This window comes from Quercus suber, unplaced genomic scaffold (genome assembly GCF_002906115.3).
Source record: "Quercus suber isolate HL8 unplaced genomic scaffold, Cork oak 2.0 scaffold_23, whole genome shotgun sequence".
Lineage (NCBI taxonomy): Eukaryota > Viridiplantae > Streptophyta > Magnoliopsida > Fagales > Fagaceae > Quercus > Quercus suber.
The window spans coordinates 1331796-1344644 of NW_027069488.1; the positions used below are offsets into that span (position 1 = coordinate 1331796).

At 34.3% G+C, this 12849-nt stretch overlaps 1 protein-coding gene and 1 long non-coding RNA gene across 2 annotated transcripts; one reads left to right on the top strand and one right to left on the bottom strand.

Annotated features, from left to right (window-relative positions):
• The first annotated feature begins 477 nt into the window (after positions 1–477).
• LOC111996901 (acid phosphatase 1) lies at positions 478–3814 on the top strand. Its single transcript, XM_024028943.2, has 3 exons — positions 478–903; positions 2727–2936; positions 3469–3814. Exons 1-3 carry the CDS (start codon positions 521–523, stop codon positions 3644–3646), a joined length of 771 nt encoding a protein of 256 aa, XP_023884711.1. The 5' UTR covers positions 478–520; the 3' UTR covers positions 3647–3814.
• A 2151-nt stretch (positions 3815–5965) lies between these two features.
• Positions 5966–7120, bottom strand: LOC136064185 (uncharacterized). Its single transcript, XR_010625875.1, has 2 exons — positions 6751–7120; positions 5966–6655 (listed from the first exon to the last, which is right to left on the bottom strand). It is a non-coding gene; the product is annotated as an uncharacterized LOC136064185 (long non-coding RNA).
• Positions 7121–12849: the final 5729 nt, after the last annotated feature.

The following is a 12849-nucleotide window of genomic DNA, read 5'->3' on the forward strand; positions in this document are numbered from 1 at the left end:
TTTCACAATAAAAATGATATCAATGATAAACTTCAATGAAAATACCATTAGTTCAATCACAAGAAATCGTATCAATAATTGTGAGATGGAAAATTTTTAGCTGATATTGTTCATTATGTGAGAAACTAATTTAAGTCACACTCTGGATTGATTCCTCAGAAAAATGAGGGCAAAATGACATGAAAATTTCAAGACATACGTCACTTTTGAAGGATGTACGGGTACCAGGAAATGTCAAAGTTACCACTCAGTGGCCACAGTTCCTTCTTCATGTCACATTACATCGTTGTTGCACCTAGAAGGGGTACAGGGTTAAACAGACTGGTCCACCATGACCAAGGGAACCATGGTAATCTAATTAAAAAAAAATGGTTTTTTTTTTTTTTTTGGTTGAAATAAAATAAACCCAAAAGCACGAGGTAGTTGATCAAGATAAAGCCTATTTAAAGGAAGCAAATGGGTACTACTTCAAATGTGTAGCAAAGTTTCTTATAGAAATTATATCCGTATAGCTAGCAAGATGAGAATGTTGCTACTCTTCTTTCTTGCCACAATTGTGGTATCATCATCCCAAGGATCAGACCTAGGTCTATCTCACCAAATTCACCTTCTCAGGCCACAATCTGGTAACAAAGTTCCTGGATTATCATGCCTAAGTTGGCGACTCGGGGTCGAAACTCGCAATATCATTGGCTGGACTACGGTTCCAAAAGAGTGTGAAGGGTATGTAGGTCACTACATGCTAGGCTACCAGTACAGAGAAGACTCCAAAGTGGTTACTAATCAGGCTATTGTCTATGCTCAGAGCCTCAAACTCAAAGGAGATGGCAAGGATGTGTGGGTCTTTGACATAGATGAGACTACACTCTCTAATCTACCTTACTATGCTGAGCATGGATTTGGGTACGTAGTCAAACAAAAATGGTTATGATTTTATTGAATACCTATTGAGTAAACTAACACATATACACTGACAAACAAAGGAACACACATTTCTTGATTTCTAATAGATGGATTACAACAATGATATTAGACTTTAAAAGGTAATTACGTATTTGAAAATAATCAAAGGCATACTATAATGTATGTGAATAAAATATATGGATATAGTTTTGTAACTCAATGTTATTGTTTAGCTCTTCTCATTTTATACAAATACAAAAGGTTTTACATAGTTTTACAGGTTTAGAATCTTTATTTCTCTGTTCTTTTTTTCTTACTAGCTATAGCTTACAGGCATCAACTAGGGTGCATGAAATGCAGTCCAATAGTACAACCATTTTGAGCTGCACGATTAGTGTTTTCTTTTTCTTTGAGTGCTTTTGCTTTCTTTCATTTTTTTTTTTTTTTTCAACTAACAGTGCTTTTTCGCTGATTGTTGCCAGCATTTTGNATACTGCCAAGAAAGATTTTGTTTTTGTTTTTAATTAAAAAAGAAAGAACAAGAAAGTGCTTTAAAGTAAAATACTAAAATAAATAGCATAATGTCCTAACGAATTTTTGTTTTATATATATTTTTGGGGAAGATAATGATGAATTGATAATTTGTAGAATAACTAAAAGGATGGCTTTGTAAATGGATGTTAACACTTCAACTACCTCTATAAAACTAGCTATAAAAATTTGTCACTCGGTCCCATGCTAGAAGTGAAGAGGTGCTCTTAGACTCTTAGTTGTGTGGTGTATATTATTGTGATAATCAATAACAGTCATCACATGTATTCTAATAAAAATAAAGAAAATTTCCTCATGCATGTATCCGCTACTTCTGACAAGTAAACTTGTAATCTACTTTCTTACAGAGAGGAAAGAGGTATCTTTTACAAATTCTATAGTCTTCAAAGTCACATCAAATAAGTTTGATGAAAGTAACACTATAATGTACTAAGACTCTAGAGAAGAAGTGCAAGTGCAAGTGCCCAAAAATGCGGATAAAAGGTGACAAAATTAGTGGAGACCGATGAGATGGATATTGATAATTTTAGGGTAAATTCCATTCATACTCTTTGAGATTTAGTTTAATGTCAACTAGTTTGGTTCCTAAGACTTTTCGAAACTAACCAATTTGGTCCCTAAAGTTAATTTAGTCCCTAAAACAGTTGAGAAAAAAAAAAAAAAAAAAAACTAACCGTTTAGGGGCTAAGTTGGTTTTAAGGACCACATTGGTTAGTTTAAAAAATCTTGGATCTAGTTGGTATTAGCTCAAACCTCAGGGTATGTTAATGGAATTTACCCTAACTTTTATTAGGAAATGAGGGGTAGATAATTTCAAGGGTATTATGTATTATTGTGTCATATTATTTAAAATTTGACACAAAGTCTAAACGTAAAATGGTTGAAATGAACAAGATTTGAAATAGAGAGGATCATGTTCTTAAAATCACATATTCAAAATACTTCAATTCCTACACCGGTTGTAAAGAGCCATATAACTATATGACATAACTTACTTTCGCTTATTAGGGGAATTAGGATTCAAATCTGCTCTCCCCATTGTCATACTGAATTATCAAAAAAATCCCTAATCCAACCAATCCCCAATTATTGGTGATATTGGGACAGGATGTAATTGGAAGCTAGGAATAATGGCCCCCCTCTGGCCCCAACTAAATCTGCTCCTAAAAGCTAGCAAGTACATGCTGCAATATTGGCTGGCTGCACTCATATTTTACGGTTCTACGATTATGACCAGCCAAAATGCTGGCAACAATCAGCGAAAATTTCAGGGTCCAGCCATATAATTCTACGTTATTCAACCAATGGGTCATTACAGCCAAAGCACCAGCATTGCCGGAGAGTATGAAGTTGTACAAAACACTGCTATCTCTTGGGATTAAGGTTGTATTCCTAACAGGAAGATCAGAAGAACAAAGAACTGTCACAACAAATAATCTAAATCATGTTGGATTCCACACTTGGGAGAAGCTCATACTCAAGTAAGCTAATGATACTAAATAGTAAATACTAGATTTTGATGTGCCTTAAAATTACAATTATGTTAGAACAAACTTGCTAAAAGCTTTTCTTTACTCATAAAAAATGGAGGGGATGACTGTTGAGATTCAAAATCAAGTTCTATTAATTAGAAGAATTAGACAATATCACTAAATTACAAGACTCGTAATTAAACTTCAAACTTAATAAAATTTAATTAATCACACTCAAATAAGCTAATGATACTAAAAAGTAAAGACTAGATTTTGACGTGCCTTACAATTACATTAGACCAAACTTGGTAAAAGCTTTTCTTTACTCTTAAAATATGGAGGGGATGAGATTCGAAATCAAGTTCAATTAATTAGAAGAACCAGACAATATCACTAAGTTACAAGACTCGTAATCAAACTTCAAACTTAGTATAAGTTAAGTTGATCACACTAATATTACATTTTTTTTTTTTTATGTAGTCTGTGAATTAGGTTGTTCAGTTTTGCTTCTTACATATGAAAGTGACATTTTTGGTTGCAGGGCCTCATCTTATAAAGGAAAAACAGCTGTGGAGTACAAATCGACTGAGAGGAAGAAGCTTGAGAAAAATGGGTACAGAATCATTGGGAACATTGGTGACCAGTGGAGCGATCTCATGGGTACTCCAACTGGCAATCGGACTTTCAAGCTACCCGATCCAATGTACTATATTAGTTGAATGTTGAACTATATATGATTTAGGAAATAAAATGCGAAGTGCTAAAAACCAACTTATTGGGATGTAATAACCATGCTTAAATTTTTTGAATTAGTTTGAGCTGTCTGTCACTCTGTTTTGTAATCTTTTTCTCTTAATAAAGATTTGCAGCTCATCAAAAAAAAAAAATTGTACATATGGTTTTAATAATTTGTCAAAAAAAAAAAATTTTAAAAAAATGAAGGGAAAGCAGCTTAACTAATGCTTGGTTGGGAATTAAAACTGTTGAACTGCTCTAGGTTCTGGCTTAAATTGTTATGATCAAGAAAATTATGTTCCAAACATGGTCGATACTCGATACTCGATACACTCATGGACCCCAATCTTGCATCAAAACAATTATAATTTTTTTATTTCAATTATATTATTCATATTATGCTAGCTGCCAGTGAGCTCTAACTCTACCTCCCTTTTGGGCTGGCGAAAAGATCGTGAGATCCCACGAAAATCGAAATGCTTGCCTAACTTTCTGTTTTTTTTTTTTTTAATTAAAAAAAGAGTCTTATGAAGTTTAGAAAGAAAATACAAAATATATGTGTGTTTAAGACTAGTTTATAATCTTATTTTTTACGTTTTAATTTTTATATATAGCTTCTTTTTTTTTTTAATATTATTACTTTTCGAAATACAAACATATTTTAGAACGCAAATAAAAAAATTAAACAAATTGTTCCTAAAAGGAAATATGCAACATTATATTTCTATCTCAAACCTTAATTGAGGGCATGGTCAACTAGTGTTGATTGATGAGGAAGTGTAGGAATGGAGAAAGGACACTCGAGTGACTCGACATTAAATCATGCCCCTAATGTCCAAGACAACATAAGTGTTGAGTGAATTATGCCCTATCCTCCTAGGTCAAATTCCTTACTCTCTCCTTTTGGATGTGGGTCATATTAAAGTCACTTATCCTTGCAGCCTATATATATTAATTATACAGACAAAAACACGTGAATGAAGGACAATAATACAATTTTTTTTTTAGAATTGGTTTTGGAAAAATGTGCTTGCTATTAGGCATTCATCTAGAGTTTGCAATGAGGGAGAGAGTCGAGAGAGTGTTAGTGGTAATTTTTGGGAAAAAACAATAGAAACAATTTAAGAAATGAAATATGTTTAGAGGCACGAATAAATTTGCTAACTTTAAGATAATACCCCATTCGATTGAGTTTGCTATAGGCTGTACAACTAATCTTGGACTCTACAAGTAGCAGTCTTAGAGAATCTTGTGAGTTTCTCTTTAATTTTGTATCGTTCTCTAAAAATATGTTTGTGCTTTCAGAAATTATTAAAGTACTTATTCTTTTTTAATTTAATAAATATGAAACACTATTTATACATAATAAATATATTTCCTTGAAAAAACACAATTAAAATACCACTTTTAATCATACAAACCCACTAAAGCCACCCAAAACATTGCCTTGGCTTTTTCAAGCCATGTGGAGCTCAAAAGGCTCTCTTTTTTTCCTTCTTCTTCTTCTTCTTTTTTTTTTTTTTTTTTTTTAAAAAAAAAAAAAAAAAAAAAAAAAAAAAAAAAAAAAAAAAAAAAAAAAAAAGGAAATATGCAACATTATATTTCTATCTCAAACCTTAATTGAGGGCACGGTCAACTAGTGTTGATTGATGAGGAAGTGTAGGAATGGAGAAAGGACACTCGAGTGACTCGACATTAAATCATGCCCCTAATGTCCAAGACAACATAAGTGTTGAGTGAATTATGCCCTATCCTCCTAGGTCAAATTTCTTACTCTCTCCTTTTGGATGTGGGTCATATTAAAGTCACTTAGCCTTGCAGCCTATATATCTTAATTATACAGACAAAAACACGTGAATGAAGGACAATAATACAATTTTTTTTTAGAATTGGTTTTGGAAAAATGTGCTTGCTATTAGGCATTCATCTAGACTTTGCAAGTGAGGGAGAGAGTCGAGATAGTGTTAGTGGTAATTTTTGGGAAAAAACAATAGAAACAATTTAAGAAAGGCGAAAAGCACATTTTAGTCCCTATATTTTTAGGCGATTTCTATTTTAGTCCCTAAATTTTATTTTTACCGCTTTTAGTCCCTATCCTGAAAAACGGTTTCCATTTTAGTCCTTGCCGTTACATCATAAACAGATATTGCTGACGTGACAAACGGCAGAATTAAAAAATATTAAAAATATTTTATTTTATTTTAAAATAAAATAAAATTTTAGTTATTAATAATTTTAAAATAAAAATATTAAAAACATTTGTTCTTCATGTTCTTCCCCTCAAGAACATGATTGCCCAGAAATTTAAAATTTTCTTTTCTTTTATTTCATTTTCTTAGCATCCAAACAAGCAAAAACATATACAAATCTATGCTCAAACTCAGATTAACTGACACAATCAACAGATCCAACCCAAATCGTCAATTCCCTTCAATGCACAAAACCCATAACACAAATCAGTGTTTGTTTTTCTTTTTTCTTTCTGAAACCCATAACCTATCAACCCCACAAAATGGTTCTTCTTCGTAAGAGTTTTTGTGCTGGAATACGTCAACAATTCCTTCAAAATATCAAGGCACCCCTTATCCGCCGCCGTAAACAACGCCGTCTCTCCCAACTCATTCACTTCATTCACAACCGCAGCTCGGACCTCTGCGACTTCGGCCTTAAGTTCCTCGCCGCTCAAACCCCCCCCATCATCTGCGAAACGATATCTTCGAGTATCTACCTCACAGCGGCTAGATCGCCGCGTTGCGCCGCCAAGTAGAGCACGGTGTCGTTGTGCCGGCCAGTCACCTGCTTCACGTACTTCCTCTTCCTGGCTTGATCGATCCGCTTGCCGGAGTTGGATAGAACTAACGCCGGAGCTGTGGCCGTGGCCGATGGAGACGAAGACGGCGAAGTCTTAGCGAGAGGGTTTTGAGTCGATGATGGCGTTGGAGTCATTGTCATCATCGTCAGTCCCTACTCTAAGTCTCTCTCAACTCCTGCTCCTATTGAACAAAAATTAACAACTACAAAGTCAAAATACAATACCTAACAATTTTCTTTAAATCATTGAAGAGAGAGAGATAGAGAGAGAGAGTACCTTGTTCGATTTGTGACGCCATGGTTGAATTGGAAGAGAAATTAGAAACCCTAGGGAGTTTGCTGTTGAGCTTAGGAGTTCATCCACAGAGAGAGAGAGAGAGAGAGAGAGAGAGAAGGGAAATGTGAAGTGTGAGATTGAGAAAGAAAGAGAGAGGAAATAAGAGGAAGTGGACAAAGGAAAAAGGAAAGGAGAGGAAGGTGCAGAGAAGGAGAGAGGATGCGTCGGAAGGCTTTTTGGAATTTTTGTTGATTGTGTCAGTTCATCTGAGTTTGAGCATAGATTTGTATATGTTTTTGCTTGTTTAGATGCTAAGAAAATGAAATAAAAGAAAAGAAAATTTTAAATTTTGGCAATCATGTTTTTGAGGGAGAAGAACATGAAGAACAAATATTTTTAATTAAAATTTTTAATATTTTTATTTTAAAATTATTAATAACTAAAATTTTATTTTATTTTAAAATAAAATAAAATATTTTTAATATTTTTTAATTCTGCCGTTTGCCACGTCAGCAATATCTGTTTATGATGTAACGGCAAGGACTAAAATGGAAACCGTTTTTCAGGATAGGGACTAAAAGCGGTAAAAATAAAATTTAGGGACTAAAATAGAAATCGCCTAAAAATATAGGGACTAAAATGTACTTTTCGCCTTTAAGAAATGAAATATGTTTAGAGGCACGAATAAATTTGCTTAACTTTAAGATAATAGCCCATTCGATTTTTTTTTTTTTTTTTTTTTTTTGAGAGATCCATTCGATTGAGTTTGCTATAGGCTGTACAACTAATCTTGGACTCCACAAGTAGCAGTCTTAGAGAATCTTGTGAGTTTCTCTTTAATTTTGTATCGTTCTCTTAAAATATGTTTGTGCTTTCAGAAATTATTAAAGTACTTATTCTTTTTTAATTTAATAAATATGAAACACTATTTATACATAATAAATATATTTCCTTGAAAAAACACAATTAAAATACCACTTTTAATCATACAAGCCCACTAAAGCCATCCAAAACATTGCCTTGGCCTTTTCAAGCCATGTGGAGCTCAAAAGGCTCTCTTTTTTTCCTTCTTCTTCTTCTTCTTTTTTTTTTTTTTTTTTTGGTCATATTATGTAGAAAACCTATTTTTACAATTGTCTTGGTGGAGCAAACTAAAAACCCCATTTGAGTGAGTTCCACCAAGACAACCATTTATCATTTTAGGAACTCTATTTCTCGAATGGCACTTTGACTGCCCTTTAACCTTGTTTAAGCGCCCTTAGAGCTCGTTTGAGAAAGTGTTTGATGAATTAATTTAAATTTACTAATACTCCAGCTATATACAAATGGTGTCATAGGGAAGCAACACATGGACAAACCTTTACATATAGCACAATTCAACTATGGGAATGTGTAGATAGTATCAGATTTTTTTTTTTTTTTTTTTTGAGAGTTTTAACATATGGCATCCGTTCCTGATGATAGCTTTTTTTACCATCAGACCAAAACACCAGTTAATTTTTGCTGTAAGCGGAGATTGAACCCCAGATCCCTTATTCAACCATCAAAAATGTTGCCTGTAAGGTTGAATTTAATCAACCATCTTGTTAGCTTTATTCCGTGTCAAATTTGCTTGTATTTTAGCATTTAGTAACCTTGTATTTAGGTGGAAATCTTGTAAGGGTAGTGAGTGAGAAAGTGTGAAGAAATACTCAAGATTGTGCAAAGAAACAGGAACTCACGACTGGATCTCGCGGGTAGCTCACGGCTTGCAAGTCGCCAGAAGTTGCACACGTGCCAAGCATGCTAGAAGCTGAAGAGTCACGCCAGCTATTGCACTACAAGACAAAAGTCCCAGGCTGGCTAGGCCGTTAGCTCGCGGCTTGAACTCATGACTCAACCCAGTCGCGAGGTCAAGTCGCCAAAACACCTTGTTTTGAAAAACCTAACGTTTCACATTCCATTCTCACCCTAGTATAAATACCCCTCATGCCAACGAAATGTAGAGAGCTTTCAGAGAGAATTTTGAGAGAGAAACTCTAGAGAAAAACAAGGTTGCCTCATCCACAATCTTCACCCAAGAGACTCTTCAAATTCCTCTACTCTCTTCCTCTCCATTGATACATCCTTGAGAGGTTCTTGACCAAATCATTTTCTCACCATACCCACGTCTGTGAGAAGGTTCTTTTGGTGCTAAAGGAAGCAATTTGGAATGGACCAATAGTTATTGGTTGATGCTATAGGCTATTGCGGAATCCAGTAAGTTAGAGAAGAAATATGTTTGGCGCAACCTCATTGGAGCAAGAAGCTTGGAGGGCTTAGGTACTTGGGTAGATTAGGCTTGGAGGGTCTGTTACTGTTTATATATCCGAACTACATTTTCTAGTGAATTATTGACCACTTGGAGGGCGGCAGAGAGGTTTTACGCCGAGGGCTTCGGTTTCCTCTTCAATAACACATCGTATGTTGTCCTTGTGTTTGCATCTCTCTTCCATTTATCTTTACCTATAATTACTGCTGTGATTGTGATTATTTATGGTTTAGATTGTTTATCAATTCTGTTATAAGCTTGTTATCATTTTCTGCACATACATTGTTTGATATAAAACTTGAATTGGTAATTTGTTGTTTGGGAGTCTAAACGTTTATAGTATTTTCAATGCTATTTGAACTTTCATTTGGCATCAGAGCGGGTACACTTATTGTGGTTTAAATACCTAAGTATGATCCTTGACCCCTTGTGTTTATTTGTCATGGATTGTGCTTTGTATGCCTCTTTGTATGATTTGGTTGATGATAAATGTAGCATGTCACGTGTTTGTGAAAATGCTTCTATGAGTGATAATCCTCATAATTGTGATGCTATGTTACATGAATCTTTGGATATTGTTGATATTCCTAACATCAAACTCTTGAAAAAAAAAGGCTAAGAAGTTTAATAAGGATTTGAGCAAGTTATTTTGTGAAAATGATGATTTGATTGATAAGCTCAATGAATCCAACAAATTAGTTGAAAAATATAAGATACTTATTGAAAATTCTCTTGAAAAGCTAAAAGAGTTTGAATGTTTGAATATGGACTTGGATGCTAAACTTGTTTTGTCTAACAAACTTGTTGATGAGCTAAAATGTGAGAATGAATCTCTGAAAATGTATGTCAAGTGTTTGATTGTGGAACCTATTGCTAAAAAGGATGAAAATATATGTTGCAATCATGTTGTGGTACCCAATTTTGTACCTATTGTGTGTTCTACTTCAAAAGACAAATCGATGTACATTCCTACACATAAAAAAAATCAAAAAGTGGAGAAAAATGCTGTTAAGTCAAAGCCTCCGTTTAGGTCTTAACCTAAGGTTTTGGATGGATCTAAAGTTGTTCCAACTTGCCACCATTGTGGTGTGATTAGTTATATAAGACCTCAATGTCATAAGTTGAAGAGAGAACAAAACCATGTTACTAGATCCCTTCTCAAAAAGCCTAGTAAACCTAAACACATTGTTTGTCACCATTGTGGTGCTTTTGGTCATCTAAGACCTCATTGCTCTAAGTTTCATGATCTTAAAAGAATCAAAAGAAAAGAGAAATTTGAGCTTCCTAGAAAATGTGCTAGAAAGGGTAAACCGGATTTGAGTGAAAATAGCATGTTGTTAAAGAAAATGTTTAATACTCTTAACTCCTTAACTATATGCATCTCCGGTTCTCATTCTTCTAACCCTCGTCTTATTTCTCTTGAGACACTCATTCCAAAAAATCGTTCCATTTGGATGAGGAAGGGTTCCTATGGTTGAGCTTGTGTTCTTTTAGTCCTTGATCTAATTCTTTCAATATTTGTAGGACCCTTCATGCATTGTATGTCATTTCTTCATGCATTTTGTGTATCTTGCATTTCTTTGTATGCATTGCTTTTGTTTTGATCTTACTTTTTGCTTTTGTTTTGTGTGAGTAAAAATCCAAAACCACATAAAAAGTGAAAAATTCAAAAAAAAAAAAAAGGTTTGATCATATATGTTTGAGCACATATCACCTATGAGTTTTGCCTTGTACCTTTGTACTGATGGCTTTGTGCATTTACGAGCTTAACTTGTTCTTTATGCATTTATATCTTTGCGGGAAAAATCTTGACATCTTTATGTAATTGTTGTAAATCGATCTTCAAGCTTGTCATGAATGATTAGTCAATAGTCATGTTGGTTTTGATACATGCATAGACTTGTGCCTATATATCTTCCCACTCTTTATTTTATTGTTTTTGCTTAAAAAGCTCACCAAATGTAAATCTCCAAATAAAAAGAGATATTGAGCTGCAAAAACCATCGCACATACTAGTATTCAACTAGGAAAAAGGAAAAGCGACTTTTATGAATATGTATGATGCCCAAAAAGACAAAGGCTTGTTCATCAATTTGAAATATCAAAAATTTCAGGCATCGATCTCAAAATGAGATGTATTGATTCAAAATGATCAAATGTTATGATTTGTAATGAAGCAAAATGAAAAGCTTCAAAAATATTTAATCATCTTCTTGTGGAAGGTCATATATGTTCATTTCTATAATTGAGATAGACCACTTGACTTAGTACTTGTTGTGTATGACTTGATTAAATTGATCATTGAAATTTCATTCTAGACTAAGGACTATTCCACACTTGATTCACACACACAACACACATGCCTAATGTTCAATGAATACCTTATTCATTTGTTCGATTATACTTCGTTTAAATGTGATGTGTGTGTCCTCAACTATATATAGATCAATCCAAAAATATTTTTGATCATTTTATATGTATTTAGAAGTGATTTTTATCGCTCTTTGTGTTCATGTTTTGTGCTTACATTGTTTTTTATTGTTTAAACATGTTCTGTGTTGAAAAACAGGTGTCAAAGTTTTTTTCGCAACTTACTCGCGACTCACTGGCAACTGACTTGCTAGTCGCGAAAGTTTTGGCGACTCGCCAATCACGAAACTCCAGTCACAAGTTTCATCTAGAAGCTTTGGCGACTCACTCGTGACTCGCGAAAATTTTCGCGACTGAAATTCGCGACTCGCCTAATCGCGAAACGCCCAAAAACAGCTTGTTAAAGGGCTTTTCGTGGAAAATTGTTTTAAACCTCTCCCATCCACTTTTAAACCCCTCTTTCAATATTTTTACATCAAAACTCAATCAATTTGAATGGTTTTTCATTCCATTAACATCTCTAAGGTAAATTTAAACTCTTTTCATTGTTTTGGATCCTTGGATTATGTTTTTTTGAGATTTGTGCTCTTGGTTGGGTTTTTCATCATAGGGGTTAGGAAAACTTATTTTTTGTCAATTTTTTGTATGGAATTGGTTTCTTTTGTTGATTTGCTTTGGATGTTGGCCCCTTATGGCAAAAAAAGCATGTATTAAGGGTGAATTTCATGATGCTCATGCATTGTTTCACATTGTTGTTTATAGTGTGCATACTAGGTGTTTGATAAAATGTCTCTTAGGCATTTTCTCGCTTGTTTGGACTCCGATGAGTACCAAACCTTGGGGTTTCTCATGTTTCCTCATTAGGAACATGTTGGGTTCTTTGGTTATGTATTTAACACACCTAGCCCCGCATGTACATTTTCCATGCATTGGTCATACATTGCACTTTACCACCTCTTGCACACACCTTACTACCCTTGTCGTGCATTGGTCTATACCTTGTTTCTTCATCCTAGCATGTCATGTTTATTTTATACTTTGTAGCAATTTATTTTTTCTTAGGTTTGAGCTTCATTTTCTCATTCATCTCACACCCCTCATGCATCATTATCCTCGTTCATGCCTTCTGATACTTCCCAAGAAATTCTGATAGATTCAAAGGAATTCTAAAGAGTCAGTGGGCTGGAATGTCTCCGGATGTTCTTGATCTAGTAAGAAGAGTCCTGAGAAAACAGAGAAAGTCAGCGGAGAAGACCAGTGGTGGCCGGCCTTTGATTCTCCGATGGTAAAGTTAGAAAACTGGAGGATAGGAAAACTGTGTTTTTACGTTTCTCAAATTCTCTCCGGAGAAAGAAAAAGGAAAAGATCCCCTTACCTTTGCAGAGACAGGCCTTTATATAGCAGTAGAAATCAGTTACTTCTACCAATCGTTGTAGAGT